Below are 27,151 nucleotides of genomic sequence, written 5' to 3' on the forward strand. Positions count from 1 at the left end.
TTGAAAATCAGGAAAGTTTTGCAATTTTGCATTGATCGTGACGACTCCCTAAATAAATAGAAAATACCCCCTATTTTATTTGCAGAGAAGGAAGACGAACTACGGATGCAAGCAGACCGCAGACGGGATCTGACCGTCCGCATGGAGCAGCTGCTCCGAGAATTCAATGTAACCAGTCCCCCGGAGGCCACCAACCAAGGACCGGCACCTCCAAATAATATTCCAAACAATACGCGCGAAGGGCAACAACGGCCTACAGCAGCTTCTGAGGTGCTAAATAATGGAGTACCAATGAGACCTAGAGCACCAGAAAGGGAACCACCACAATACTGGGTACCAACAGGTGCCAACACCCAATGGAGCAGAGAGATAGACAGAGAGACGACTAGGGAGACCAATGAGGCAGGTACTTCGAGGCCCTCTACATCCTCAGCAAACAACATGGTGGTAAAACCGCCAGCAACAAGCGGTGCAATACCACGCGACACGCAAATGTCCAAGCAAAACCGCCCACCAGCATATATCCGACGTTTAGAAAAAAGTCGCCAAGAACAAAAGATGGAAGCCGAAAAGGGAAAACAAGAGGGCCGAGCTTACCGAATTCTGCGTGAAACCCAGGCACGGTGGTCAGGAAGAGATTTTAAATGAAGTGAAAATGTAGAGAAAATCTGTTTATATATATTTATTGTCTACATAACTACAAACAAGAATCACTTTAACTCACATCTTTATTAGATCATTTACAGTTTTTACAACATTTTAAAATTTTCAAAATGAGTGACTCAAACTGAAGAAATTAGTTAGCATATTTATATGATGAGCATGCGTAAATGAGGACCAATGAGATTTATATTTAAGTATAAGAGTTACTAATTTCAAAACAAAAGCATTTTGTTTACATTTTGACATAAAATGTATGACTATTTAAATGGTTTTAATATAATTCAAATGCAATTTACATAAAATACCTTTAAGACAGGTGAATTAACTAATTTCATAAAGTGAGGTGTAAATTATTATAAAAAGATGATAAGTTTGAATAGTATTAATAGTCACGATCAAAATAGAAATAAAATCTGTGCGCTATGTGGAAAAAAAATAATTTTTGGTAATGCAAAAGCGGAAAAATTTCAAATCACCACAAAACTATGTGATTTGTTAAAAAAATACATAAATAAAAGTTATTCTGTGAATGATGAACGTTTTCCGCTTAGTATATGTAGCACTTGTCAAACGACTCTTTATGAGCACGAAAAGGAAATAAAAATAAGATCATTGCCGATAATGCCAAATTATGAAGATTTGCGTTTGAATAATGTTACTCGACATCAAGAGCAAAATAGTAATAATATTTGTCAGTGTTATATATGTTTAACTGCAAGAACCAAATTTCATAAAAAGCCTTTAAAAGGTAAATAAATTCTTCTTATGTATATAATAATAATATTACAGAAAAACGGCGTTCGTAGATTTTATTGTAGGGTCTTTTTCATTTCTCAAAATTTAATGTAAATTTATTATCGACGTTTCACTATGATATATATCATAGTAAATAATAAATAATAATTAAATATACGATATAAATGATATTAAATAATTTTCCTTTAAATACTTTAAAAGGTCGAGGTAATAAGAAAATATCGATACAAATTGATGAAAGCAACGGTCTTCATAGTAAACTTAAACCGAAAGTAAATCCTGAAAATGTATTACAACCTATCGATACAAAGTCTGCACCCTGCAAGGAAGTTATTATTAATTTAATTGACAGATTGCCTGAAAAAGAGCAGGATTAAATTATTTCTAATGTTTTGCGGAAGAAAGCGAATAATGGAACATTTTCAGCAGAACATAAAGTAATTAAAAACGTTCAACTGGAACTTAGTAATGACAAAGGGAAGAAAATTCAAGTTTTACTGAATGGGGAAAAAAAAGATAAGCAAACTTTTTTTTCTGAAAAAAGTTTAGATAATTACTTTGTAGAAAATAATATGTCATCAAATCAAATGAGAAAACTGACCACTTTTGTTCGTTCACAAACTGGTAGAAAATCTGTGCCTACTAATTATCATTGCCATATAAGTGAAAAAATTAACTCGTTAAAAGAAATATATAAAAGTAGTAATACATTTGAATTTGAAACATCGAAGACAAAAGAAAAGAGACCAGTGATATGGGCCGATGCATCGGAATTAGTGGAAGCTGCAATTGAGTCACGAAATTTAATTGGACATTACAAACTTAAAGTTATGGCTGACGGAGGACAGGGATTTTTTAAAATATGTATCTCGATAATTCCTGAAAATTATAAATCAATAATTGATGCTGATTGTAGCAGTGAAGATGATAATTATGAGCCTAAGGAAAAAATATTTAAGTCTAAATGCGAAAAAGTTAACGTTAAATCAGAAGCAAAATTAACAAGTGTGAAAAAACTATTAATGCTGTGCATCGTCCCTGATATAAAAGAATCTTACGAAAATTTGAAGACACTATTTGAAATAACAGGTATTAATAAAATTCCATTTAAATTTGTAGCTGATTTTAAATTAATGCTCATAGTTAATGGGTTACAAACTGCATCTGCTACATATCCCTGCCCATATTGCTTCATCAAATTGAAAGAATCAAAAAAATCGTGTGCTGAAGATGATGTAATTGTTAGTGCAGAAGGCGATTTTGCAAAATTAAGAACCTATGGAGATATAAGAAAAGACTATGAGACTTTTGTCAAGTTAAAAAAAAATAAAAAGAAAGCTCCAGAGTCTTACAGCAATATTAATGAACCTCTCTTTTACGATGAAGAAGATGATAAGTTTGTAGTTGATAAATGCGTGGTTCCCGAATTGCATCTACTTCAAGGCTTTGTCAATCATTTATTTTTTGACGGGTTAGTTCCTCTTCTTACATCTAAAGTAGCATTTTTGTGGCCAGAAAAATTATCTCTTTCTTCTAAAAATTATCATGGAAGAGTGTTTGAAGGAAATGCTTGTCGCAAACTACTCAAGTCTGCTGATTTATTGGATGATAAAATTATCTATGAAAACGTTGGTCGGCTTCGCTTGCTTCCTTACATAAACGCATTTAAAGCGATGGACAAAGTAGTCTCGAGTTGTTTTTCGGTCAAAAAAATTAGAAAAGATTTAGATAAAAATATAAGGGAGTTTAAAACAATTTATGAAGCGACTGAATGCTCAACAACACTGAAAATTCACGTAATTTCAAAACACCTTCAAGATTGCCTTCGATTTCTTGATGGAGATGGATTAGGCATTTGGTCAGAACAAGCAGGTGAATCCATACACCGGGAATTTTTAGTTCATTGGAACAAATATAAAGTAAATTCGATAAATCATCCATCATATTCATCAATGTTGAAGAAAGCTGTCGTTTCATTCTCATCTATTCATTTATAACATCGATTTCGTTATTTAAATATATTTTATTATTTAAAACACCTTGCATGGTGTCAACTTTCAAGTTTTTTGAAAATTAAAATTTTAAAATGTTCTAAAACCTATAAATGATCTAATAAAAAGGCGAGTTAAAGTGATTCTTGTTTGTAGTTATGTAGACAATAAATATATGTAAACAGATTTTCTCTACATTTTCACTTCATTTAAAATCTCTTCCTGACCACCGTGCAGGAACGCAGGACCAGAGAAGCAGAAGAGGCCTATCAACGGCGACAAAAGTGGCTAGCCGCCTGCCAGGAGGAGAAAAGGGTCTTAAGAAAGGAGGCCACTGCTACAGCCAAAATTGTTCTGGAGGAGGTGTTAAACCAGACTTGGGAGGCAGAGCAAGAGGCAGAAAACCGCCGACGCCATTTCCAACCTGCCTTAGTGGATACCGCATTCCGGAGAATGTGGTGTCAGAAGTGCGAACAGCGAGGACACCAGGCGAAAGACTGCCCAAGAGCCGACTAGGGCTTAGGGTTTACCCCTAGGATCCCCATATAGTTTTTGTTTCTTTTTTTTTTCTTTCGTTCTCTTGAGTTTAATTTTTTTTTTGGTTTCATTTTATTATAATTTTCAAGTTTATTTGAGGTAATTTTTGATATATGTTTATTTTCGTTTGAGATTATTTAGCAGCCATAACATTACTATATAATGCTTAGAATAGTAACATATTATTTTCCGTAACCAAAGAGTTACCATACAGTATTTGAAGTTTACTTGAGAAGTCTGTGCTGCAATAAAGTTACAATACAATAAAGAGTATTAATAAGTGAATATCTGTTAACATAAGGTTAAAAGATAATATTTGGAATATTAAAGGAAAAAAGATCAATTTTTCTAACATTTATGGTTCTTTATATTTGCCCTTATCTCCCGAAAATCCAGAAATAACTATTCAAGATACGGACACCGAAGGATGAGTTGTGAAATTAGTAAAAGGTAGGTAGGAAAGACGCTGCTCGTAATACCCTGTCTCGTTCAAATGTCCAAATATTAGCAAAGCATCCATTTATCTGAAAATTCGGGAGGGGATAAACTGAAGGTAAAGTTAATTTAGTTTATCTTTATTTTGTTGTTGTTCAAACATTTTACAGTCAGCTGGACAAGAAAGGGAACCATTAATGAAAAATTTTATATAAATCCTCGAAGATGATTTCCAGGTATACCCGTCATCTGCGACCTAGTTGTCTAAGTGTCAAGAATAATTATTTCCCCTAAATCTTAAAATGAATGCCTAAACCGTTTACAAAAAATTCGACTTAATTCCTCGAAGATGATCCCCAAGTATACCCGTCATCAGCAACCTGGTTGTGCAAGTCAACAAATAACTATGGATTATTGTAGAGTTATCAGTTCTGAACTTGCATAAAAAATTTCAGACCTCTAGGACATCCGGAAGTTTTTAAAATTAATTTTAAAAATTCCATAATTTTACTTTTGCAAAGTAAATTGTTTATAACAATTACAGGATTGTTTGAACAATTATTTTTGTTTTGTTTCTTGTTTATACTCCTGCCCTATTGGCCTTACGCACTTCGAAAAGAGTCCCCAAGAAATACTTTTTGGATTAAGCATAACCATTCTACTTAGAAATTTTTCAATATATATTAACCTAATTTGCGTCTACAGCCGACTTTATTAGGAGTACTCGCATTCCGCCTGGATTTTTTTGTCAATTCAATATAATAATTTTCAAAATCACATTTTTTTTCAAAATCAGATTTTACAAAATTAAATTTTACAAAACTAAATTATACTTTTTAGGGATAACTATAATCTCTCTGGTATTTTTACCAAACGTCCACTTCGAGTGTAAACAGGATTTTTCTTTTTCAATTCACTTTCGTCGTGCACTTCAACACATTATCTTGCTTTATACATTTTTCTCTCAATTTTAGGGATTTTTTTACAGATATTAACACTATACTTTCTTTAAATGCACCACGATCTGAACATTCTGAAGGAAATGCTCGTTGAATAGGTCTAACCAATTCTCCTGATGCTGTTTTTAATTTTACAACTCGATTTTCACCATCTCTACCGGCAATCACCGATGTCACACATGCTAAGGGCCAATTCAAGCGTTTGTCATTATCACTCCCCACCAGCACTACATCTCCCACTTTGACTACACAATCACTCGCTTGTTTCATTTTTCTCGATAACTGTCCTAAATACTCTTTACGAAAACTACGACGCAAATCGTCTCTGACTTTTTGTCGATATTTAACTCTTCTTTTGAGGTCAACTTCGTCAATTTGGTCCAAATCTGGAGTACCAGTTTCCGTTATCTCCTGGAGAAACATCGCTGGTGACAGTGGTTCTGGTTGTAACGGATCATCACTCATGTATGAGATAGGGCAGGAATTAATAATTGACTCACACTCACACAAAACAGTGTTCATTTCCTCATAGGTTAAGCAGGACTTGGCAAGAACTCTTTTCAAAAAATCTTTGACAATTCTCACAAGACACTCCCACCAACCTTCCCACCATGGTGCTGAGGGCGGGTTACATTTCCACTCGATTTTCCTTATCGCACTATAATCCGTGATTTTCGACCAGTTCACTTTCTGCAGCATGTTATCAGATCCTCTGAAATTTGTCCCATTATCACTATATATTCTTCTCGGTCGTCCTCTTCGTGCTATAAAGCGACGCAATACTTCAAGGAAACCCTCTGTTGACAATGTTGTGACCAATTCCAGATGAAGAGCCCTGTAAATGGCACAGGTGAACAAACATATCCACGCCTTCGTACCATCCTTCAAGAAAATCGGTGCAGCCAAATCCACTCCAACAATTTCAAAAACTTTTGCATCTCGAATTCTTTCTTCTGGTAAAACTGCTGGTGGTGGCTGTGCTGGATTACTTTTATGTCGTCGGCAAAAAACACGCTTATCATCACATTTCTTACAGTTCATCTTCCCTTAAGGATCCAGAATTTTTCTCGTAAATTGTTCAGCACAATAGAAACTCCTGCATGATTGAGAAGTTTGTTTTTATATTCAATTAATCTGATCACCAGCGGATGACAACAGTCAAGAACAATAGGGTATCAGAAATCTCTCAAATCATCTCTATTAGAAATCAGAGTCTTTAAACGAATCAAACCAAGGTCATCAATGAAAGGATTCAAGGATGCAATCTTTTCATTTTTTACATTTTTAAAAGAATCACATTGAGTCATTTTTAAAACACAATTTTCTGCAATATCCAACTCTTTCACTGTTAATTCACCTTGTTGACGTTCCACTAAATTAACTCGTGCATTTTTTATGAATCGTAAAATCCACCCCACCATACGAATAGTTTTGATATTTGAGGAGAAATATTTTGTATACCATGACAGCTGATTTCCAGATACATTGCAAGTTATTGATGTGACTGTACTTGATATTCCTTGTTTTTCTTTATCTCCTTCCTTCTGTATTTTCTTAAGTTCGCTCTCGACCAGCTGTTTGTCCATTATGTATTCTGATTTTGGCCAATTGCTTGAATTCATTCTCAGCCATGCTGGCCCCTCCTACCATCTTGAGTCGAGGAGTTTTTCTACTGTACATCCTCTGGAGGGGACATCCGCCGGATTCATCTCTCCAGGTACGAATCTCCATTGACGTGGATCTGTCATCTTACGGATTTCTTGCACCCTATTCCACACAAAAGTTGCCCATTGTTTTCCTGCTTTAATCCACGTGAGTGTAGTTGATGAATCACTCCAATAGTAGATTGTATCTTCATCAATGGACAGACACTATTTTACAAATTGCATCAAACGAGTTCCCATTGTAGCTGCTAGAAGTTCTAAACGTAGAATTGAGATTTCTCTTGTAGGTGCAACTCTCGATTTAGCCTCCATCAGTTTTACATCATTTCTTGTATTTGTTTCTACTCTTACAAAGATTGCTGCTGCATATGCTGCTTGGCTTGCGTCCACAAAAACATGAAAAGTCAATAGGTCTTTTTCTGATGACTCACCGAACATTCTGCGTGGAATTCGTAATTCCTTTAACTGCGTCAAACTTTTATGCCATTCTTTCGAAATCTTTTAACATCTTCGGATCCACTTCTTCATCCCAGTCCATTTTTCTCAATCAGATTTGCTGCAACAACAACTTAGGGTACAACAAAACAGGACAACACATTCCAACTGGATCAAATATTTTATGACTTGTTGATAAGATTACTCTTTTAGTAATCTTTGGTGGTAATTATGTCTCGAATGATTCCTTGTTCAATCGCAATGTGTCATCCGATTTATTCCATGTCAATCCTAAAACAGATGTATCTGCTTTCTCACTTTTATCATGAGAATATTTCGAACCTCGTAATTCGAATTTTCCTTGTCTCATGATTTCGGTTGACACTTTCTTAAACAATTTTCTCTCTTCGTCATCTGCAACACTCACTACACAGTTGTCAACATATAATGATTTAGCCAGCTTCTCGATGATGTCTCTTTTTATTCTTGAATTTTCGTTATTTCTTAATTGTTCTAGGTGCATGCTAATTACAATACCCAGCAATGCCGGACTACTTGTCACTCCGAACACTACTCTTGCGTGACGATAAATTTTCATCTTCGATGGATCATTTAAATCTTTCCAGAAAAATCGCAGAGCATTTCTATCCTCGGGATGAATACCAATTTGTAAAAATTCTTTCTTGATGTCCGAAATCACTCCAACATTATTACTTCGGAAACGCATAAGAACTTTAGGAATCAACTCAATCAGATTCGGTCCAATCTCCAAACATTGATTTAGTGAAGGATTTTCTCTACCTTCGCAGATCCATCGAACACAGGCCGTAATGGAGTAGTAATACCTTCTTTTATGACGGGCCTATGAGGCAAATAATGACCATATCCCTTAGCTTCCTTATCAGAAACTTCCTCCACGATTCCTTCCCGTATCCACTCATTAAACACTTGATCATACTCTTGTAACAAATTTTAAATAAAAATTAAAAATTAAATTTAAATAAATTAAATTTTAAATAAAAAATGCTTTAAAAAAATAAAAAAATGCTTAAATGCTTTAAATTTTCAATAACTAAATCTAATCTCATCTTCGCAAGCATTTCGTTACTTGGTAGGACAGGGTGATTCTCTTTCCAGGGTAGCTGCACCTCGTACCTTCCACTCTCGTCAACTGTTACAGATTGGCGAATTCTTAGTTCAGTTTTTATTCTATGCGTTTCTTTAGAATCTGTTTCCACCTGATCTTTAATTCCTAAAACATCCAAATTCCACAATTCCGATACGTCAATTTCCTTGATAAGTAAAGAAGTGACAACCAGACCTGGAGGAAAGAAAGAAAGACCTAGTGAAGAGAAAATAAACCTAGAGGAGAAAAAGACCTAGAGGAAAGAAAGAAAGACCTGGTGAAGAGAAAATAAACCTAGAGGAGAAAAAGACCTAGAGGAAAGAAAGATAGACCTGGTGAAGAGAAAATAAACCTAGAAGAGAGAAAGACCTGGAGGGAAGAGACCTGTAAGGAAGAGAAACCTACAACGATGCAAGCTGAAAGAAGAATGAGTGTGCTGGCTGGCGCACTGCACTCACTCACCGTTGTGATCCCCACCACGGCGCTCTGCCATCACAGCGCTCCCCACTAGGCATCGCTAGTGGAGTGAAAGCAGCATCTCCATGCGGTGGTTTTATAACGAGTCTTGATACGCGCGAAATTTCAAATTCAATGTATATTTAATTTGAATGTAATTTATTTATTTACTTGAATAATTAATTAATCTTGATTTAAATGTAATTTATTTATTTACTTGAATAATTAATTAATCTTGATTTGAATGTAATTTATTTATTTACTTGAATAATTCATTAATCTTAATACATTTAAAGTTTTAAAATTAAAAATAAAAATGGATCACAAAATATTCTCCACTGACCTTAAATAATTTTCAATAAATAATTAAATAAGCACCATAAATTTTGATTAAATGCTAAATGTATTAAATAATAAACAAATTGTAAACTGATGAAATAATAAATTTAACAGATAAATATGTTAAATGAGTGGGTTTTGGACAGAATGAAAATCTTGTTGCACAATTTTTTTTATTATCATATTAATTTTTACACATATGTTAAGAAAAATTTTTTCTGTAAAGATAATGTTGAAAAATATACTTTATACATATACATAACTGTTTACACATGTGTAATGAAAGAAAAATATTATTTTCTATGAAGATAATGTACAAAAATAAACCATATATATATATATATATATTGATGTATCAAAGAGATTGTTAAATATAAACCTAGAAAAAAAGTTACCGTTAAGATGGAATACAAAACAGTTACTTTTTCTAAACATTTTAGAGATATTGTATCTCTCTTCAATAGTTATGAAAAACTATTTTAACTTATAATGATTTAAGAAGATACTAAAGTATCTTTATTCGAATAGTTTTATAAAAATAAAAGTTTAAGTTTTGTGTAACATAGTTTAATAAGATATTGTATCTCTATCCAATAGTTTAAAAAAACAAAATTTTAATTTACAATGATGTTAAGAAGATACTAAAGTATCTTTATTCTATTCGAATAGTTTTATAGAAATAAAAATTTAAGTTTTCTGTAAAATAGTTTAACATAAAAGTTTTTTTTTCTTCTTAGGATTTTCATTTTTATTATCCGGTCGGCACCTTTTGCTGGTCGGCACCTTTTTCGGCCGTGTTACCGTTTGAATGCATGGGTCGTTATCATTTAAAATAATTGTTCTTGATGTTGAAGGATTCTGTGCCGAGGAATTTAATGCACGTGAAGTTGAAGGATTCAGTAATCCTACTATTGAAGAATTCGATGCACTTGAGGTAAAAGGATTCGATGCTCTTGACACTGAAGAATTTGATGCACTTGAGGTTGAAGGATTCGATACTCTTGGCACTGAAAAATTTGGTGCTCGTGAGGTTGAAGGATTTGATGCTCTTGGCACTGGAAAATTTTGTGCTCGTGACATTGAAGGATTTGATGTTGGGGGATTCTGCGTGGCAGAATTCAATACTGCATTAAAGAATTCAATGCTCCTGGCATAGAAGAATTTAATGCTCCTGGCATTGAAGAATTTATGCTCCTGGCATTGAAAGATTCGATGCTTCCTATATTAGAGGATTCTGCGTTGAAGAATTCGATGCAGGTAATTTCGATTTAAATGAATTAGACCCTGGAGAAGACGAACTACTTGAAGAAGAACTAGTGGAAGAAGTGCTAGATGATGGTGATGGAGGTGACTTTTCTTGAGGTGACTCCTATTGAGATGACTCCTTTTGAGGTAAATCCTTCGCATTATAGTTATCATTTTTTACAAAAGCTGGTACATATCTTTCTAGAGGCTCCCACCTTAAATTTTTCATATGACCTCTGTTTTCCTTCTGTAAATATAAAATAATAGGAGTAATAACAATATAATTCAATATAAGATTTATTAAAAGATATAATAAAAAATATTTAATAAAAAAAATGTAAATCATTAAATAAATTTTATGTAAAATAGAAAATATTGAGAAAAAAAGTGTTAACTTTTAAATAGTCTAAAACAAAGATAAGAAATCTGAACCATAAAAATAACAAAATTTAACGATTAAATTTAGATTAAAATAAAAAAAGATTTAAAAAATTAGGTATAATAAAAATTTTAAATTAACTTAAAAAAGAATAAAAATTTCACTTGAATATTTTGCTTAATAAAATTTAGACCTTTTATAAAATTTAGACAAATATTTGTTTCATAAAACAAAATTTTCTAACTTACATCACACTTTGTTTTCACCGGTACTGCATGATGAACTTAACCCTTTAACGACGAGATGTGCTACTTTTCAACATGAAATTCAATCTCTTACAATTAGTAGAAAAAAGCCATAAAAGTTTTTAAAAGTCCATACCCTACTATTTTTGGGGTCGCTCTTTCGAATGGTGTGGTCAAAATTTTCAAAAAATGATATTTAACCCTTCTTTTTTCAAAAATACTAAAAAAAGTCAAGTTTTTTTAATGTAATTTTTTTCAAAAGAATTTTTTTCTGTGTCTTAACGCTTTTCAAATAGAACAAAAAGTATCAAAAACGTGTTCCCGATAGTTGTACTTGAAAAATATTCATTTCTAAATTTTATTTTTTTCGATTTTGAATTTAAAATGACGCTTGAAGGACAAAAATTTTTTCTTATTTTACGTAAGATGACAAACTTTTTCAAAATTGCTCAAATCTGATTGAAATTTGTTGCTCAGGGGTTTTCGTGGTCGCTGATTACGAATCTGATGTCCATTTGCCAAAATTCAAAATGGCGGATCCAATATGGCGGATGACTTTTTAAAAAATTGATCGGATTCGCTTGAAACTCGTTACTCAGGGGTTTTCGGGGTCGCTGGTTACAAATCCGATGTTAGTTTTTAAAAATTCAAAATGGCGGATCTAATATGGCGGACGAAATACAAAAATTGTTCAGAGTTGCTTGAATCTTGTTACTCGGGGGTTTTTGGGGTAGCTGATTACGAATTTGATATCAGATTTTCAAAATTCAAAATGGCGGATCCAATACGACAGATGACTTTTTTAAAAATTGATTGGATTCGCTTGAAATTTGTTACTCTGCGGTTTTTGTGTTCGATAATGACGAATCTGACGTTAGATTCAACAAATTCAAAGTGGCCAAAGTATAATGAAAGACTAATTTTTTCAATTTACTCAGGTTTGCTTGAAATTTGTTAGTGTGGTATTTTTAGGGTGGCTGATTACGAATATGAAGTCACATTCCAAAAATTCAAAATGGCGGAATTATTATACTCTTTTTGCTCTGACTCTACCAGTATCAACTTATCTATATTTCACAATAAGTGACAGGAAAATTTAAAAGTGATCTATGGTACGAGAAAATCGATGTTAGTTTTTCAAAATTCAAAATGGCGGAACGAATATGGCAGACGAAATTAAAAAATTAGTCGGATTCACTTGAATTTTGTTACTCTAGGGTTTTCAGGTCCACTGATTGCGAATCCGATGTTCGTTTTTAAAAATTCAAAATGCTTGGTATAAAATAGCTATAAGAATTGGTAAGGATATTTTTTACACCTCGTCTGCCTTATCGATTCCACCATTTTGAATTTTGAAAAACTAACATCGGATTCGCAACCAGCAACTCCAAAAACCCACGAGTAACGTGTTTCAATCAGGTTTGAGATATTTTGAAAAATTCGTCCGCCATTCTGGATCCGGCATATTGAATTTTTTTAATCTAACGTCAGATTCGTCATTATCGAACCCAAAAACCGCAGAGTAACAAATTTCAAGCGAATCCGATTAATTCTTAAAAAAGTCATCTGTCATATTGGATCTGCCATTTTGAATTTTGAAAATCTGATATCAAATTCGTAATTAGCTACCCCAAAAACCCCCGAGTAACAAGATTCAAGCAAATCTGAACAATTTTTGTATTTCGTCCGCCATATTAGATCGCCATTTTGAATTTTGAAAAACTGACATCGGATTCGTAACCAGCGACCCCGATAACCCCCGAGTAACGAGTTTCAAGCGAATTCGATCAATTTTTTAAAAAAGTCATCCGCCATATTGGATCCGCCATTTTGAATTTTGGCAAATGGACATCAGATTCGTAATCAGCGACCACGAAAACCCCTGAGCAACAAATTTCAATCAGATTTGAGCAATTTTGAAAAAGTTTGTCATCTTACGTAAAATAAGAAAAAATTTTTGTCCTTCAAGCGCCATTTTAAATTCAAAATCGAAAAAAATAAAATTTAGAAATGATTATTTTTCAAGTAAAACTATTGGGAACACGTTTTTGATACTTTTTGTTCTATTTGAAAAGCGTTAAGACACAGAAAAAAATTCTTTTGAAAAAAATTACATTAAAAAAACTTGACTTTTTTTAGTATTTTTGAAAAAACAAAGGTTAAATATCATTTTTGAAAATTTTGACCACACCATTCGAAAGAGCGACCCCAAAAATAGTAGGGTATGGACTTTTAAAAACTTTTATGGCTTTTTTCTACTAATTGTAAGAGATTGAATTTCATGTTGAAAAGTAGCACATCTCGTCGTTAAAGGGTTAAGGTGTCATCATCATGGGTTGGTGAGCAATATTGTTAAGGCTGTTATTATTGAAAATCCTGTGATAAAATGGCCTTGAATTTGCTAGAGGCATTCGATGCTAAAATGGTTGATTTGCAATTATTTGCTGAGGTAAATTTATACATTGGCATTGTCAAACTGCAGGATGCATCTAAAAAAATCATTATTTTTAGAAAATGTATTAATTAATTTAATTAAATTTTAATTAATTTTATTTTTAAAATACTATTTTTGAAACATAATAAATGAATAAAATATTTACCCAAGAAGACTAGAAACAGGAGGTCTAACTTGGTAGTGGGGGGAATGTAATATACGTGGGGCCATGAGTCGGCTGGTCTTTGTTTTCTCGACATTTGCGCGGTGAACCAGTTTTGTTCTCTCGCGCATACATGATATATACATCCAACTTGTATACATCGTAAGCACGTTGTATTTTATCACGTGTTTGATTTTTCGTATTCCCAAGAAATTTTTCGTGCAGACAGGTTATGAATATTTATGTTTAACTCGTTTAATTATGGTACACATTTGTTGTATAAAAAATTGTCGTACTAGTAGTATTCAGGAGAAAGAGAATAGAAAACATTTATTTTGTTTTCCGAAAGATGAGGTAAGTTAACTTAATTATATCTTCTTAATTAATGTAAGTATATGTATAAAGAAAATGTCTTTGAAATTTGTTGTATGCAAAATTTGTAAAGTTATAAAAATTACACTGGTTTACAGTGAAATTGTCAATCGAACAAAACAATTTTTTTTCAAATAGTAGGTGTTTTTTGAGTAAGAAAATCATAGTTTTAATTTTTTTCCCTCGTGCAGTTTTTCTGTAGCTTCAAATTTTGCATTTTCGAGGTGCGACGCCACTCAAACTTACCTGTAGGAAAATAAGCTTGTCAAAATATAATAAATGAGGTATCATTGGAAAGGTAATTAAATTACCTTTCGATCCATAGGTCACAGAATAAAATTCAACAAAAAATGAGAGAGTTACAGTCGATTAAAGATGAAATTTCATGACAATTTTGATGATTTTTAGACATTTGAGTAACTTCTACTATTTTTTTCTACATCAAACAGGAAAGAATGTTTAGGTTTTAATTTTTTTATTGATAGACTATATCATTACACAAATTTTGAGCCCTTGTGGACCTCGATTGGATTAAAAATGACAATTCTACACTAAATTTAGTGAACGAAACTACATTCTTCATTTTTTATATCCCTTAAATATTTGCAGCAAAAATTGAAGTAATAAAATTTAGTTAAGCTCTAAAGTTACTAAAATCACTAATCAAGGATTTCTGAAATCGTAGATTTCGAATCCAATGTTAGTTTTCTAAATTTCAAAATGGCGGATCCAATATGGCGGACAAGTTTTTAAAAATCGATTAAATTCGTCTTAAATTCGTTACTCGGGGGTTTTCGGGGTCGCTGATTACGAATCTGATGTCAGATTTCAAAAATTAAAAATGGCGGATCCAATAGGTGCGAATTCGATGAATTTTAAAAAACTCGATCACCATTATGAATCCATAATTTTCAATTTTCGAAATCCGACATCGGATTCGTAATCAGCGACCCCGAAAACCCCCGAGTAACGAATTTAAGACGAATTTAATCGATTTTTAAAAACTTGTCCGCCATATTGGATCCGCCATTTTGAAATTTAGAAAACTAACATTGGATTCGAAATCTACGATTTCAGAAATCCTTGATTAGTGATTTCAGTAATTTTAGAGCTTAACTAAATTTTATTACTTCAATTTTTGCTGCAAATGTTTAAGGGATACTAAAAATGAAGAATGTAGTTTCGTTCGCTAAATTTAGTGTAGAATTGTCATTTTTAATCCAATCGAGGTCCATAAGGGCTCAAAATTTGTGTAATGATATAGTCTATCAATAAAAAAATTAAAACCTGAACATTCTTTCCTGTTTGATGTAGAAAAAATAGTAGAAGTTACTCAAATGTCTAAAAATCATCAAAATTGTCATGAAATTTAATCTTTAATCGACTGTAACTCTCTTAATTTTTGTTGAATTTTATTCTGTGACCTACGGATCGAAAGGTAATTTAATTACCTTTCCAATGATACCTCATTTATTATATTTTGACAAGCTTATTTTCCTACAGGTAAGTTTGAGTGGCGTCGCACCTCGAAAATGCAAAATTTGAAGCTACAGAAAAACTGCACGAGGGAAAAAAATTAAAACTATGATTTTCTTACTCAAAAAACATCTACTATTCGAAAAAAAATTGTTTTGTTCGATTGGCGAAAAAAAGTTTTTAATTTGTAAACCTGTGTTATATATGTATGAATAAATATGTTGTATATTAACGAAAAATTTTCAATGCATAGAAATCTAAAGACAAGTGGTTGCACTCGATAGGAGATAACTTAAAAAAGGAAAAAGGCAGTCGTAAAAAGCAGTATTTATTTATTTGTGAAAGGCATTTTTCAGATGATTGCCTAAAACAAAGTGCAATAGAAGTATTACAAGATGGAATAATCACAGTCAAACCGCGACAACGAGTAACCTTGAAAACAGGCAGTATACCATCTGTTTTCGAAGAAGTAAACTCAATTGTTTTTAATATTGTTTGACATATAGTCATACATGTTTACATTAAATATTTTTTATTATTTTTCAATTATATTTTAAAAGAAAATTTTTTAATTTCTGCGCATTAGATTTTTTAAGAATAATTTTAAAACTATTTTTATTTTACACATCAATCAACAGAGTCAACAGTTCCACACAAGTCATTTGCACCTCTTAAAACCAAGATAAATATAAATTTGTCTCCAAATTCCAAGATGAGAGTAAATAATGCAAATCATTTAATGTCGCTTAATGCTGCTAATCCTGAAAAGGAACCAAGTACGCTTCTCAATTCTGCGTTACCAAATGAAACTGTTGAGAAGTATACTATTAAGAGATTATTGCAAGACTGGAACGAAAGGAACGAGGAAACCTTTCCGCAATGTTGGGGCTCAAACGCCGCCGTAAATGATGAGGAAATAATTTTTTCATACAATGGAGATATGATAGCGCAAGTAACTCGTTCGATTTTTGTGAATGCAAATATGAATGTAGAGGTAAATTTATTTTAAATAATTTAAGGGAATATTATAATAGTAATATATTTAATTTGTTATTATTTGCAGATTAGAGCACATAATACTACTGTATCCAACTTTCACATACTTGAAAAGGTCACGTGCCTGGAAGATTTACGTACAGCAATGATAAAAATAGGCTCTTTAAATCTGTGTGCCAAATCTTGGCATGGTTTTTGCAAAAATGGTCTTTTTTTACGCAAAGTACATTCGCCAAGTGATGTGTGCAAAGATTGTGCTAATAAAATTCGAAAAGAAAAAAAAATAAGCGACGTAGAGAGATCCGTCTCCAAAATAAAATAAATAGAAAAAATAAGATTGTCCGAAATATTAAAAAGAAATATAGTCGTTGTTTAACAAAGGTAAAAATATTTACCTATATAGATTGCTTCTTATATAAAAAGGAATCTGCAACATTTATTTTAATTTCAGATTCAATCTTTAGAGGACCAGATAGAACTCCTAATGACTCGTTGTGCTGAACAAAATGAAGACACTTTAAATATTTGTATAAAAAATTTACCTGTGTAGATGCAGGAGGTTGTGAAGCATATTTATAAGTATAGCAAACAGGAAAACAAAAAGGGAATGAGGTATAGCAAACGTTGGGTTTTGGAGTGCCTACTTTTGAGCATCAAAAGCAGGAAAGCCTACTTACATTTGCGCAGCCACAACATTCTCCCTTTACCTACTTTAACAACGCTTAGAAAGTATATAAAAAATTTGAAACCTCAATACGGTTTTGATCCACAGGTCTTCAAAATGTTAAAAAAAAGGCGAGTCCATGAAACCGGAAGACAGAAGAGGTGAACTTTTTATAATATTTATCTATAAATGAAAGTAACGAAATATATTCTTTCATTCTTCATAGCAATCAGTACTTAAATAATTCTTGATCGATTTTATAGGTGTTTTAGTTTTAGACGAGATGTCCATCAGCGAAGGAGTCAATTTTGACACTAAAAAGTCATCGGTGATGGGATTCACCGATTTAGGAGACTACACCCCAGATCACCAAAAGACTGAGCGCGCTGACCATGCATTGGTCTTAATGTTCTAACCCTTTCGTGGCAAGTGGGTTCAAAATATAGCAGCATTCTTGAGCAAGGGTGCTGCAAATGGTGAAGTTCTTAGCCATCTTGTTTCCGAATGCGTTTGTCTGTTAGAAAATAACGGCTTTTTTGTTGACGTTGTAACTTCAGATGGTGGGCAGTGGAACAGAGGCATGTGGAAACGTTTTGGATTACAAGATTTGGACGCCAGTTGTGCTCACCCTTGCTCAACTGAAAATGATATAAGCAATACCACATCGCGACGATTATGGTTTTGTAGTGATTTTTCACATCTAGTGAAAAATATGCGAAATTTTATTATGTCGAAAGAAGCCGTAATGGTATAGTATTTCATACAAATTATATTTATTATAAAACACGCTTACAATATGATATATGCTATATATTATCTGTTTTTTCAGACTCCCGATGGTGAATTAAAAAAAAATCATTTTCGTTCTGTCATTCGGTGTGACGGAGGACCCAAAAGTTTGGGTTTAAAAATTGCCTTTCAAATATATACATACTAGCACAAATAACGAAGTTGTTTGAAGTTTCTTATTATTATTATTTTTTAAACCTGATTTTGCAGATTTAATTAGTTTGAAATATTTTCCCGGTAAATAAATAAAAATTTGTTATTTTAATTAAGTAAATAAATTTTTTTGCAGTTTCCTGCAAAACATTTGAAAAATTAAACCCACAGTAAAATTCAGAATTTCCTTATGAATTCTAGAAATTTAATTTTCTGAGTATTTTTCCAATACTTAAATGTAATGACCAGAAATTAATGATCGAGAAATATTTAAATTATTTGAAAATACTGGAAAATATACTGTTAAAAATTTTCTTATAAAATAGAAATTGTTTTTTTTATTATTTCGATAAATATAGTTTTTAAGGGGAGGTTCTCATTGCGGGGGCCAAAATAAACACAAACTTTGACAATTTTTTGCGAGGAACGGCTATGACTTAACGATGTAATTTTTTTTTCTAAATAAAGATACATTCTTGAACTTTTAAAATATATATTTCATTTTCAAAAAAATGCAAAATGGCGGCAAATATGGCGCATCTAGAAAATAATGTTTTTTTAAATAGGGAAAACGGTGGGCATTCTACACTGCGCAATTTTTAGTCTAAAACAAAAACTCAAAATTTTTTATAAAGGTGACATCCTAAAGAATAGGTTATACCTATAAAATAGTTAAAAAGTTATTAAATGACAAAATGGCGGACACATTTTTAAAAAAACTGCGTTTTCGCATTATTTTTCCATATTTGATCTCTTGTAAAAATCTCTATTGTTAACAATTTTATCATATTATAGGTATAACCCCAGTAGAATTTAGTTACCTTTAATTATCCGCAAACCCGAAGTTGATTGATTAAATAGTTTAGACGCTACGATGCCCACCAGTTTTAAAATCTTGTTTCGAGTAAAACGCGTTTAAGGTTTGAGAAACATTTTTGTGCAATAATTGTATTCTTTGCAATTCTTTGTTCAATTTGCGTATATGATAAATATCTATAGGTATTTAGGGTCGCTCTTTACGATTCTGAGGTCAGATTTGCAAAATTTTTAAAAATTGATTCGATTTGCCTGACATTTGTTACTCAGTGCTCGGGACGGCGGTGAGTTCAAGACTTCATAAAAACGAAAATATTCTTCGGATCAAAAAATCGCTATACACACATATTCTACATATATATAGCTTTAAAAAAATACAATAAAAAAGAAATCAATTTTTTTGACTCCCGCAATGGGAACCTCCCCTTAACAAATAGAAATTTTTTACATATTTTTTCCAAAATAAATTAAAAATTTCTTAAACAAAATTTGATTTATAATAATAAATAATAATTAATAATAATAACATTCAATTTTCTTGTAGGGAATGTTTGGAATGATCCGCGGATGTTGCGGTTCTCATGACAAACCAGACCCCCTGCTCTATATTCAAGTCTACCGATTAATAAGTTTTTATTCTTTGATAAAACCACAGAAAGGCTCCAATGTCGATGGCATGGAAATTTTTTAAACATTATTAAATGAAAATAGTTCAGAATTACATGAAAATAAGAAAGAGTGGTTAACAACTTTGGATTTAATTGTAGAACGTGGCGAAAATAACGAGGAAAGTCTAACTACGAGGCATTTTCACGATTATAATGTTGGAGGAGTCAATCCGTATGTACAGGCGTACTTTTCGGGATTTGTATGTAGAAGAATATCATCATGGACCAGTTGCGACGATTGTATTTTGACAATCACAAAAGCAGAAGGAGATCTACCTCGAGATAAAATGATAAACACTCTTACTAAAGGTTATCTAAAATATCCTTCTGATCAGCTTTACAATCTTTTAAACAACTTGGAACATTCCATTTTGCAAACAATTGGTCAAAAGCCGTTAAATTTATACACTTTCCAACATATAATGCAAAATATATTATCTGAATCAATAACGTTTGTTGGATGCGAAGATCATAAAGAAAGCCTGACAAAAACAGTAATAAATTACTATACAGTAGTACGAGCCAAAATTATTTACAAAAAGCACAACAACGTTTACGACGAGGCGAGGAAAAAAGAGAAAGGACTTAGGAAGCTGTCAAAACTAGTTGGAAAGGAAAATATCGACGTAGCCGCAAAAAGTATAATTGAAGCAAGAGACAAAATGCCAAAAAATCAACCAAAGAAAAAAAGTCTTAAAAAGAAAAAAGTATAAACTGATTTGAATTATATTTTTCGATTCTTTTACATGTTTGCACATACCGTTATTACTTTAAGTGTTAAATCTTAAAAAAGATTTCTTTTTAAAATTTACAATTTTTAGAATAGCATATAATAGTATTATACGTTTTGCTTGCAAAAGTGAAGCAAAAGACAGAAATTCAAAAAGCAACCAAAGAAAACAAGTTGAAAAAGAAAAAATTATAATATTACCTCAACAACGTTTTTCTATTTTTTACATAGTTGCATGTACCATTTTCTCTATTGTTAAAAAGTATTAAATGCTTCAAAAGATTTAATACAGAAACTTCTAAATGTTTGAAAAACGATTTAATATAAAAATTTCTAAATTTTATGATATGACATAAGAATATTTAATAAGTATAAACTCGTTAGAATTTTATATTGTTCGTTTGTAATCAGAATTTTTTTATATAATTACTTGTTTAAAAATGTGATTACATTGTAGTTCCAAATAGCGCACCAAATATTACAGTAGAATACTTAGTACAAAAAAATATTGTGCAATGAGTTATATTTTTTCTACTGAATGTTTAAAAAATTTGATTAAACATTGCTTTAAATTAATTTATTGTACGTTTTTCTTACAATTTCTTTATGTATATAGTTTATTTTCCTTCCATAAATTAGGTATACAGAATTATAATAGTATATTAAGCAACAAGAGGAGAAAGGCAGCCATTTCTTTACGGTGATTTTTGTGACTCCACTCGTGTCACAAAAATCATCGTAAAGAAATTGGCTGCCTTTATTCTCGTGTTACTTACGATATTTTTTATTCCTAATGCACAAAAGCGGCGATTTCAGTTAGCAGACGACAGGGAGTAAAAGTCATTCACTTGTTCGATTTGTATGAAAATGGCGGCCGTCTTCTCCCTTGGGCAAGAAAAATGCATGTGAACAGCTAATTTTCTTGCCCTTGGGAGAACACGGCCGCCATTTTCATACGATCGAAGAAATGAATGACTTTCCTCCCTGTCGACTGCTATCAGAAAGCGCCGTTTTTGTGCATGTGGGATAAAAAATTAATTACACGTGAGAATCGATTATTACTTATATTAAAATTATAAAATCCATCTAAACTAGTATTCGAATTAATCATTAAATGCAATTCATAAACATTATAGTTTATTACAAATTGAAATTACAATTAAGACATTGATCATCAATTAAAATTTAGAAATTGATTAACATTAAAATTGATCATGAATTATTATTTATTAAAAAAATTATTTAAAAAATTAATGTAAATGAAATATGAGCACAGATTTATAAAAAAATTTGTACTTAAAAATTCTATCAACAATTTTACTGCTTTCTCAAAAGCAATATTTTATCTGAATTCATTACCTATAATTTTTAGTCTTGCATGTGGGTCAAATTTTCTCAAAAAAATCAAAGTTGGTAATGGGTCTTTCAATTTTTGTGAAACTTTGTATGAAGGTAGTGTTTTATGACAGAAGATTTTAGGAAAAAAAGATTATTCAAATTTTTCAAAATTGTGGATTTTACCGGGCATGAAACATTAAAGCACATTTTTTTTGAAAAACAAATAACTTTTCTCCATTTAGTTAGATTTTGTTTATATTGTAGGTAGTAATAGTTGATTATCTAACAATTTAAAGTGCAATATTAAAGAAAAAAAATCCAAAATTTGCCCGGAAAAAAAGTCAAAAAAAATTTTGATTTCATTTTTTCGGGCATAAGCACCCCTTCGATTTTTTTGTAACTATAATATTTGGATTCGTTATCTTCTCCAGAATTTTTTGCATAAAAGAAATCCCTGGAGACTTTAAAACTAACCGAAATATCGAATTTTTTGTCTCGAAGTGCACAGATTTCGATCTCGCGTAAACACGCCTGAGATGTGCACCAAACGTTCTTAAGAGTGAATTTTCGCATTCTAATATTTTTTTTGTTAATTTTTAGTAAAAAAGGAAGGTTTAAAAATCAAGTTTTGCAATTACAAATTTGTTTTTAAACAATTTTGAATCTCAAAATGTGTATGTAATATATAAGGGGCAAATTTTCTCAAGTGTACCAATGTCAAAATTGCAAGTTGTTGGATCGGGCTAATATTTTTACAGTATTTAGAACTATGAATCAGTACTTAAAACCATCAAGTAATTATGAAATTTTATTAAAAAAATGTAGGAGGGAGGGGGTTGAAGATTTTGGATCAGTATAAACAGTAAGTTTTAAAAAAAATCGTAGCTTTTATATAATAAAGAAAAAAAATTGTGACCTATATGTTTTTTCTGCTCTATCAAATTGTGAGAATTTTTTTAAAAAATTCAAAATTTAACTCTTTTTTAAAAATTAAAAATTTTTTTGATTTTTTTTTTAAAAAAGCCCTTTTTTTCTTGTACCAAAAGAAAGTTTATGATGTGTACTTTCAATCTATGAAATGAAAAAAATGAAGTTTTTTTTGGAATTATTAATTAATTAATTAATAAAAATTGAAATATTTTACAATATGAAGTATTTTGATTAAATTGACGTTTTACAAATAAATATTTATAAAAATAAAGATAAAGTGTTAGTTTTTTTAAAACAAATGTTTATATAATTCTACTTTAAAAAAAGATATTTCAGTTATTTGCAACGATTGTTTAAATAAAATATTCAACACCTTATGCGTGTATCACGCTTGATATTGATATTAAAATAATAAAAAAATATTTAGATAATAAATAATCATCTCTTCTTACATCAAAAATGTAAAAATTAAAAAAATGTACTTTAGAAAATGTCAAAAAATATTAAGCCGGTAAGTATAGTTAAAAAAAAAAATTTTTCAAAAAAATTTTTAATTTTTAAAAAAAGGGTTAAATTTTGAATTTTTAAAAAAAAATTCTTACTATTTGATAGAGCAGAAAAAAACCTACCAAAAACATATTGGTCACAATTTTTTTTCTTTATTATATAAATGCTACGATTTTTTATAAAACTCACTGTTTATACTGATCCAAAATCTTCAACCCCCTCCCCCCTACATTTTTTTATAAAATTTCATAATTACTTGGTGGTTTTAAGTACTGATTCATAGTTCTAAATACTGTGAAAATATTAGCCCGATCCAAAAACTTGCAATTTTGACATTGGTACACTTGAGAAAATTTGCCCCTTATATATTACATACACATTTTTAAATTCAAAATTGTTTAAAAACAAATTTGTAATTGCAAAACTTGATTTTTAAACCTTCCTTTTTTACTCAATATTAACAAAAAAATATTAGAATGCGATAATTCACGCTTAAGAACGTTTGGTGCACATCTCAGGCGTGTTTACGCGAGATCGATATCTGTGCACCTCGAGACAAAAAATTCGATATTTCGGTTAGTTTTAAAGTCTCCAGGGATTTCTTTTTGCAAAAAATTCTGGAGAAGATAACGAATCCAAATATTATAGTTACAAAAAAATCGAAGGGGTGCTTATGCCCGAAGAAATGAAATCAAAATTTTTTTGGACTTTTTTTCCGGGCAAATTTTGGTTTTTTTTTCTTTAATATTGCACTTTAAATTGTTAGGTATTTAACTATTATTACCTAAACTATAAACAAAATCTAACTAAATGGATAAAAGTTATTCGTTTTTTAAAAAAAATGTGCTGTAATGTTTCATGCCCGGTAAAATCCACAATTTTGAAAATTTTGAAAAATCTTTTTTTCCTAAAATCTTCTGTCATAAAACACTACCTTTATACCAAGTTTCACAAAAATTAAAAGACCCATGACCAACTTTTATTTTTTTGAGAAAATTTGACCCACCTGTAAAAAAAAACTCGAAATGATTGTAATATAAAAGAATTCTAATTCTAAGCTCGTGACTGTTAAAGTGCAAAACATTCGAAATTGCGAAAATTATTTATATTACGCACTTACGGAGCTTTCGTATGGGATAATGGTCATAGGCACATACGCGTGTAAGTGGACTTCGCACTATGAAATAAAAACTAGGATGGGCTTTGCGCAATATTATATATACTAATTAATTATGCATACTCCTATGCCGCGATATGTTTCCACGTGAAAATCGTTCCTTCTCACCTTTTCGATTTTTTTTTCGTATCTAATTCCTTTCCTACTCATCTCTGGAATCTTCAAGCTACGCATAAATAAACATTATAAAAACCAGTACAAGACAAATAAAAGCATATGCTTTTAACAAAATTGGGAAAGACTAATTCCCAGTATCGCGTCCTAAGAACAATCGCAGTCTTGATCCGGTCAACGAAGAAACTTCAACTCTTGAAGTCGGTCGGAAAATCGGCTAAGCCCGTCCGCGAGTCGAAACCCAACTTATGTCCCACAACTGGATTGTGCGAACAAGTTGGGCGGACGTAAATAAAATCAAAATCTTCAAGTCGACGAAGTCCATCGGGGATCGAGCCAGATGAGTATTTTAGAAATATAAAATTCTTAAAATCCTTGTCTTGTTTGACCGGCCAGTGTGCGCGTAGTGCCTGCGACCGTTCCGCGCTTGACGGCTCCGGAAAAGTGCGTCTCGTGCGTGCTTAAAATTTAAAGACAATTGTGCCTCAGCTCCGCCTGTTGGACTAGGATAATACTAACCAGCCAACGGTAGAATTTAAGGACTATTTAAGTAAGTTACACAAAAGACTATGTATCGTTCCTCTAAACTTTTCTTCCATTTGATATGTGTTAATTAAAATAGTTATTGACTGCAATCTGTGAATTCTTTCTTTTTAAATTTTCTAAATTTAAATAAATTGTATTGAAGGGTAAAATAGTGTTTTTATCTGCCCTGGTTTCTCTTTTTCCTTTCTTTTGAGTTCGAATTATATTTTAGTGTTTCGTGGATTGGCGGATTCCTACTTTTAAAACAGGAATAACGATCCCGCAAAATTAAACAAGGTCCTTCAGGCCTTGGCAGCTTGGTGCCTCCCCAAATTAGAATTATGAGCCATCTCAAAAGCTCAATTTTATAAATAAATAAATTCTAGATTGTAACAAGCTGATGATGGCAGCGGTGGAATCTTTCTCACGTGTTTGCCCAGCCCCATTTTAAATTTTTCAAAAAAAATTTTTTTTTTGAAAAACAAATTTTTTCTTCAATTTTCAAAAAACAAATTTTTTTTTGGTTTCTCTCTTGTCTACGCACGGTGAGCTTGAATTAATTTTAACCCAAAAGTGCCCCCCCCATTTAATTTTTTTTTCTGATTTTTATTCTGTTATTAAAACTGATTAATTTAACCTAAAAACGAAAATCATCTATGGAAGGAATTAAAAGAAAACTCAATTTTTCTTAAATTTTTGCAGGTTCATTGTTTCAATCTATCTTAAAATTATTCCATGGTTAAAATTTTAAGCTTTGAATTTGTGTACGCTCACCACAAACAATATTTATATGTATTTTATTACAAAAAATGTAATATTAATTATGTAAACGGTAAAACAACGAAAATTCGCATTTCTTTTGTGTTTTTTATGAGTAATTGCTATGCTTATTTGCTTACATCTCACTGTACGCATTCGTGAACAAATGAATGTGGTCAAAATTATAAACATATGCATGTCATCCTAGGCGCATTGAAAATTTGACTAATCAAATTGAACAGGCAGGACCCAAAGTTGTCGAACAAGTAATTTCATCATTATTGAAAAGAAAATTGGGAGATGATGAATCAAGTTTATCTCTTAGTCAACCACATGGAGGCAAACCTCTTAAAGTCGTCGTTGGTACCAAGGAGGATAAAAGCTTCACAAAGAAAACAATGTTATCAGCGGACGACTTCTTAAAAATTCAAACAGGTACACAAATATCACAGAGAAAGACATTAGAAATAGCAAAAGCATTGCGTGTTGCTACAAAAAATTCGAAGGTCATTGAACCAAACTTGAAGAAATTGTTATCTACAAAAAGTCATTGCGTTGATAAATTTTTCGATTTAAAAACATTTACTTTTACGAAAAACAAGGGTCAGGAAAGTATCAAAGAAAATAAAATAGTTGTGTTTTGCACAAATGTGGAAGGTCTAGTTCAGTATGTCTCCGAAAAGCGTGGAATTTTTGATTTTCATCTGAAATTTGGCATAGATGGAGGGGGAAATTTCTTGAAACTATGTTTATCAATACAGTCAAATATTTAAACACAGGTAACAGATAAGCATCGCCAAAAATTCAGTGACGGAATATGCGCCAAAAAATTCAAAGAATCAGGTGTTAAAAAATTACTTATATTAGCAATAGTACAGGAATCTCAAGAGAATTTTGAAAATGTAGCACAGATATGGACGATGTTAAAAATAAATCAATTCCAAGGCTCAATAGCTACTGATTTAAAATTAGCTAATATTTTAGTTGGTGTTATGGCGCATAGCAGCTTATATCCCTGCACTTGGTGTTATGTTAAGAAAAATGAAATGAATGTTTGCGGAGAGTATAGAACCGTTCGTAGTATTACAGAAAATTTTGAGAATTGGCGTAAATCAGGGAGTAAAAAATCTAATGCAAAGTTGTTCAAAAATTGCATTCATCCTCCTATGATCACAGCAAAAGAGGACGAGTCATTTCTCTTTGTCATTCCACCTCCAGAACTACATTTAATGTTGGGCGTAACGAATACTTTGTACACGCATTTACTTCGCAACTTTGAAGAAGATGCTCTAATGTGGGCAACTAAATGT

At 31.5% G+C, this 27,151-nt stretch overlaps 2 protein-coding genes across 2 annotated transcripts; one reads left to right on the forward strand and one right to left on the reverse strand.

The window, feature by feature from the left end:
• The first annotated feature begins 1,208 nt into the window (after nt 1-1,208).
• LOC122503046 lies at nt 1,209-4,520 on the forward strand. The gene is made up of 3 exons (XM_043613453.1): nt 1,209-1,411; nt 1,621-3,291; nt 3,648-4,520. The coding sequence occupies exons 2-3, from the start codon at nt 1,992-1,994 to the stop codon at nt 3,944-3,946; spliced, it is 1,599 nt and encodes a 532-aa protein (XP_043469388.1). The 5' UTR covers nt 1,209-1,411; nt 1,621-1,991; the 3' UTR covers nt 3,947-4,520.
• Nucleotides 4,521-5,228: 708 nt separating this feature from the next.
• Nucleotides 5,229-6,382, reverse strand: LOC122503064. The gene is made up of 2 exons (XM_043613486.1): nt 5,386-6,382; nt 5,229-5,311 (listed from the first exon to the last, which is right to left on the reverse strand). The coding sequence occupies exons 1-2, from the start codon at nt 6,380-6,382 to the stop codon at nt 5,229-5,231; spliced, it is 1,080 nt and encodes a 359-aa protein (XP_043469421.1).
• Nucleotides 6,383-27,151: the final 20,769 nt, after the last annotated feature.

Source organism: Leptopilina heterotoma, unplaced genomic scaffold (genome assembly GCF_015476425.1).
Source record: "Leptopilina heterotoma isolate Lh14 unplaced genomic scaffold, ASM1547642v1 Lhet_242, whole genome shotgun sequence".
In the NCBI taxonomy this organism is placed as follows: Eukaryota; Metazoa; Arthropoda; class Insecta; order Hymenoptera; family Figitidae; genus Leptopilina; species Leptopilina heterotoma.

Bases quoted from the DNA above. Each gene is read 5' to 3' on its own strand.
- LOC122503046 (XM_043613453.1), top strand. From the start codon at position 1,992: ATGTCATCAAATCAAATGAGAAAACTGACCACTTTTGTTCGTTCACAA. The intron at 3,292-3,647 runs GTGAATCCATAC...ACCACCGTGCAG, and splicing joins CATTTGGTCAGAACAAGCAG to GAACGCAGGACCAGAGAAGC.
- LOC122503064 (XM_043613486.1), bottom strand. From the start codon at position 6,382: ATGAACTGTAAGAAATGTGATGATAAGCGTGTTTTTTGCCGACGACAT. The intron at 5,312-5,385 runs GTATAGTGTTAA...AATGTGTTGAAG, and splicing joins TCGTGGTGCATTTAAAGAAA to TGCACGACGAAAGTGAATTG.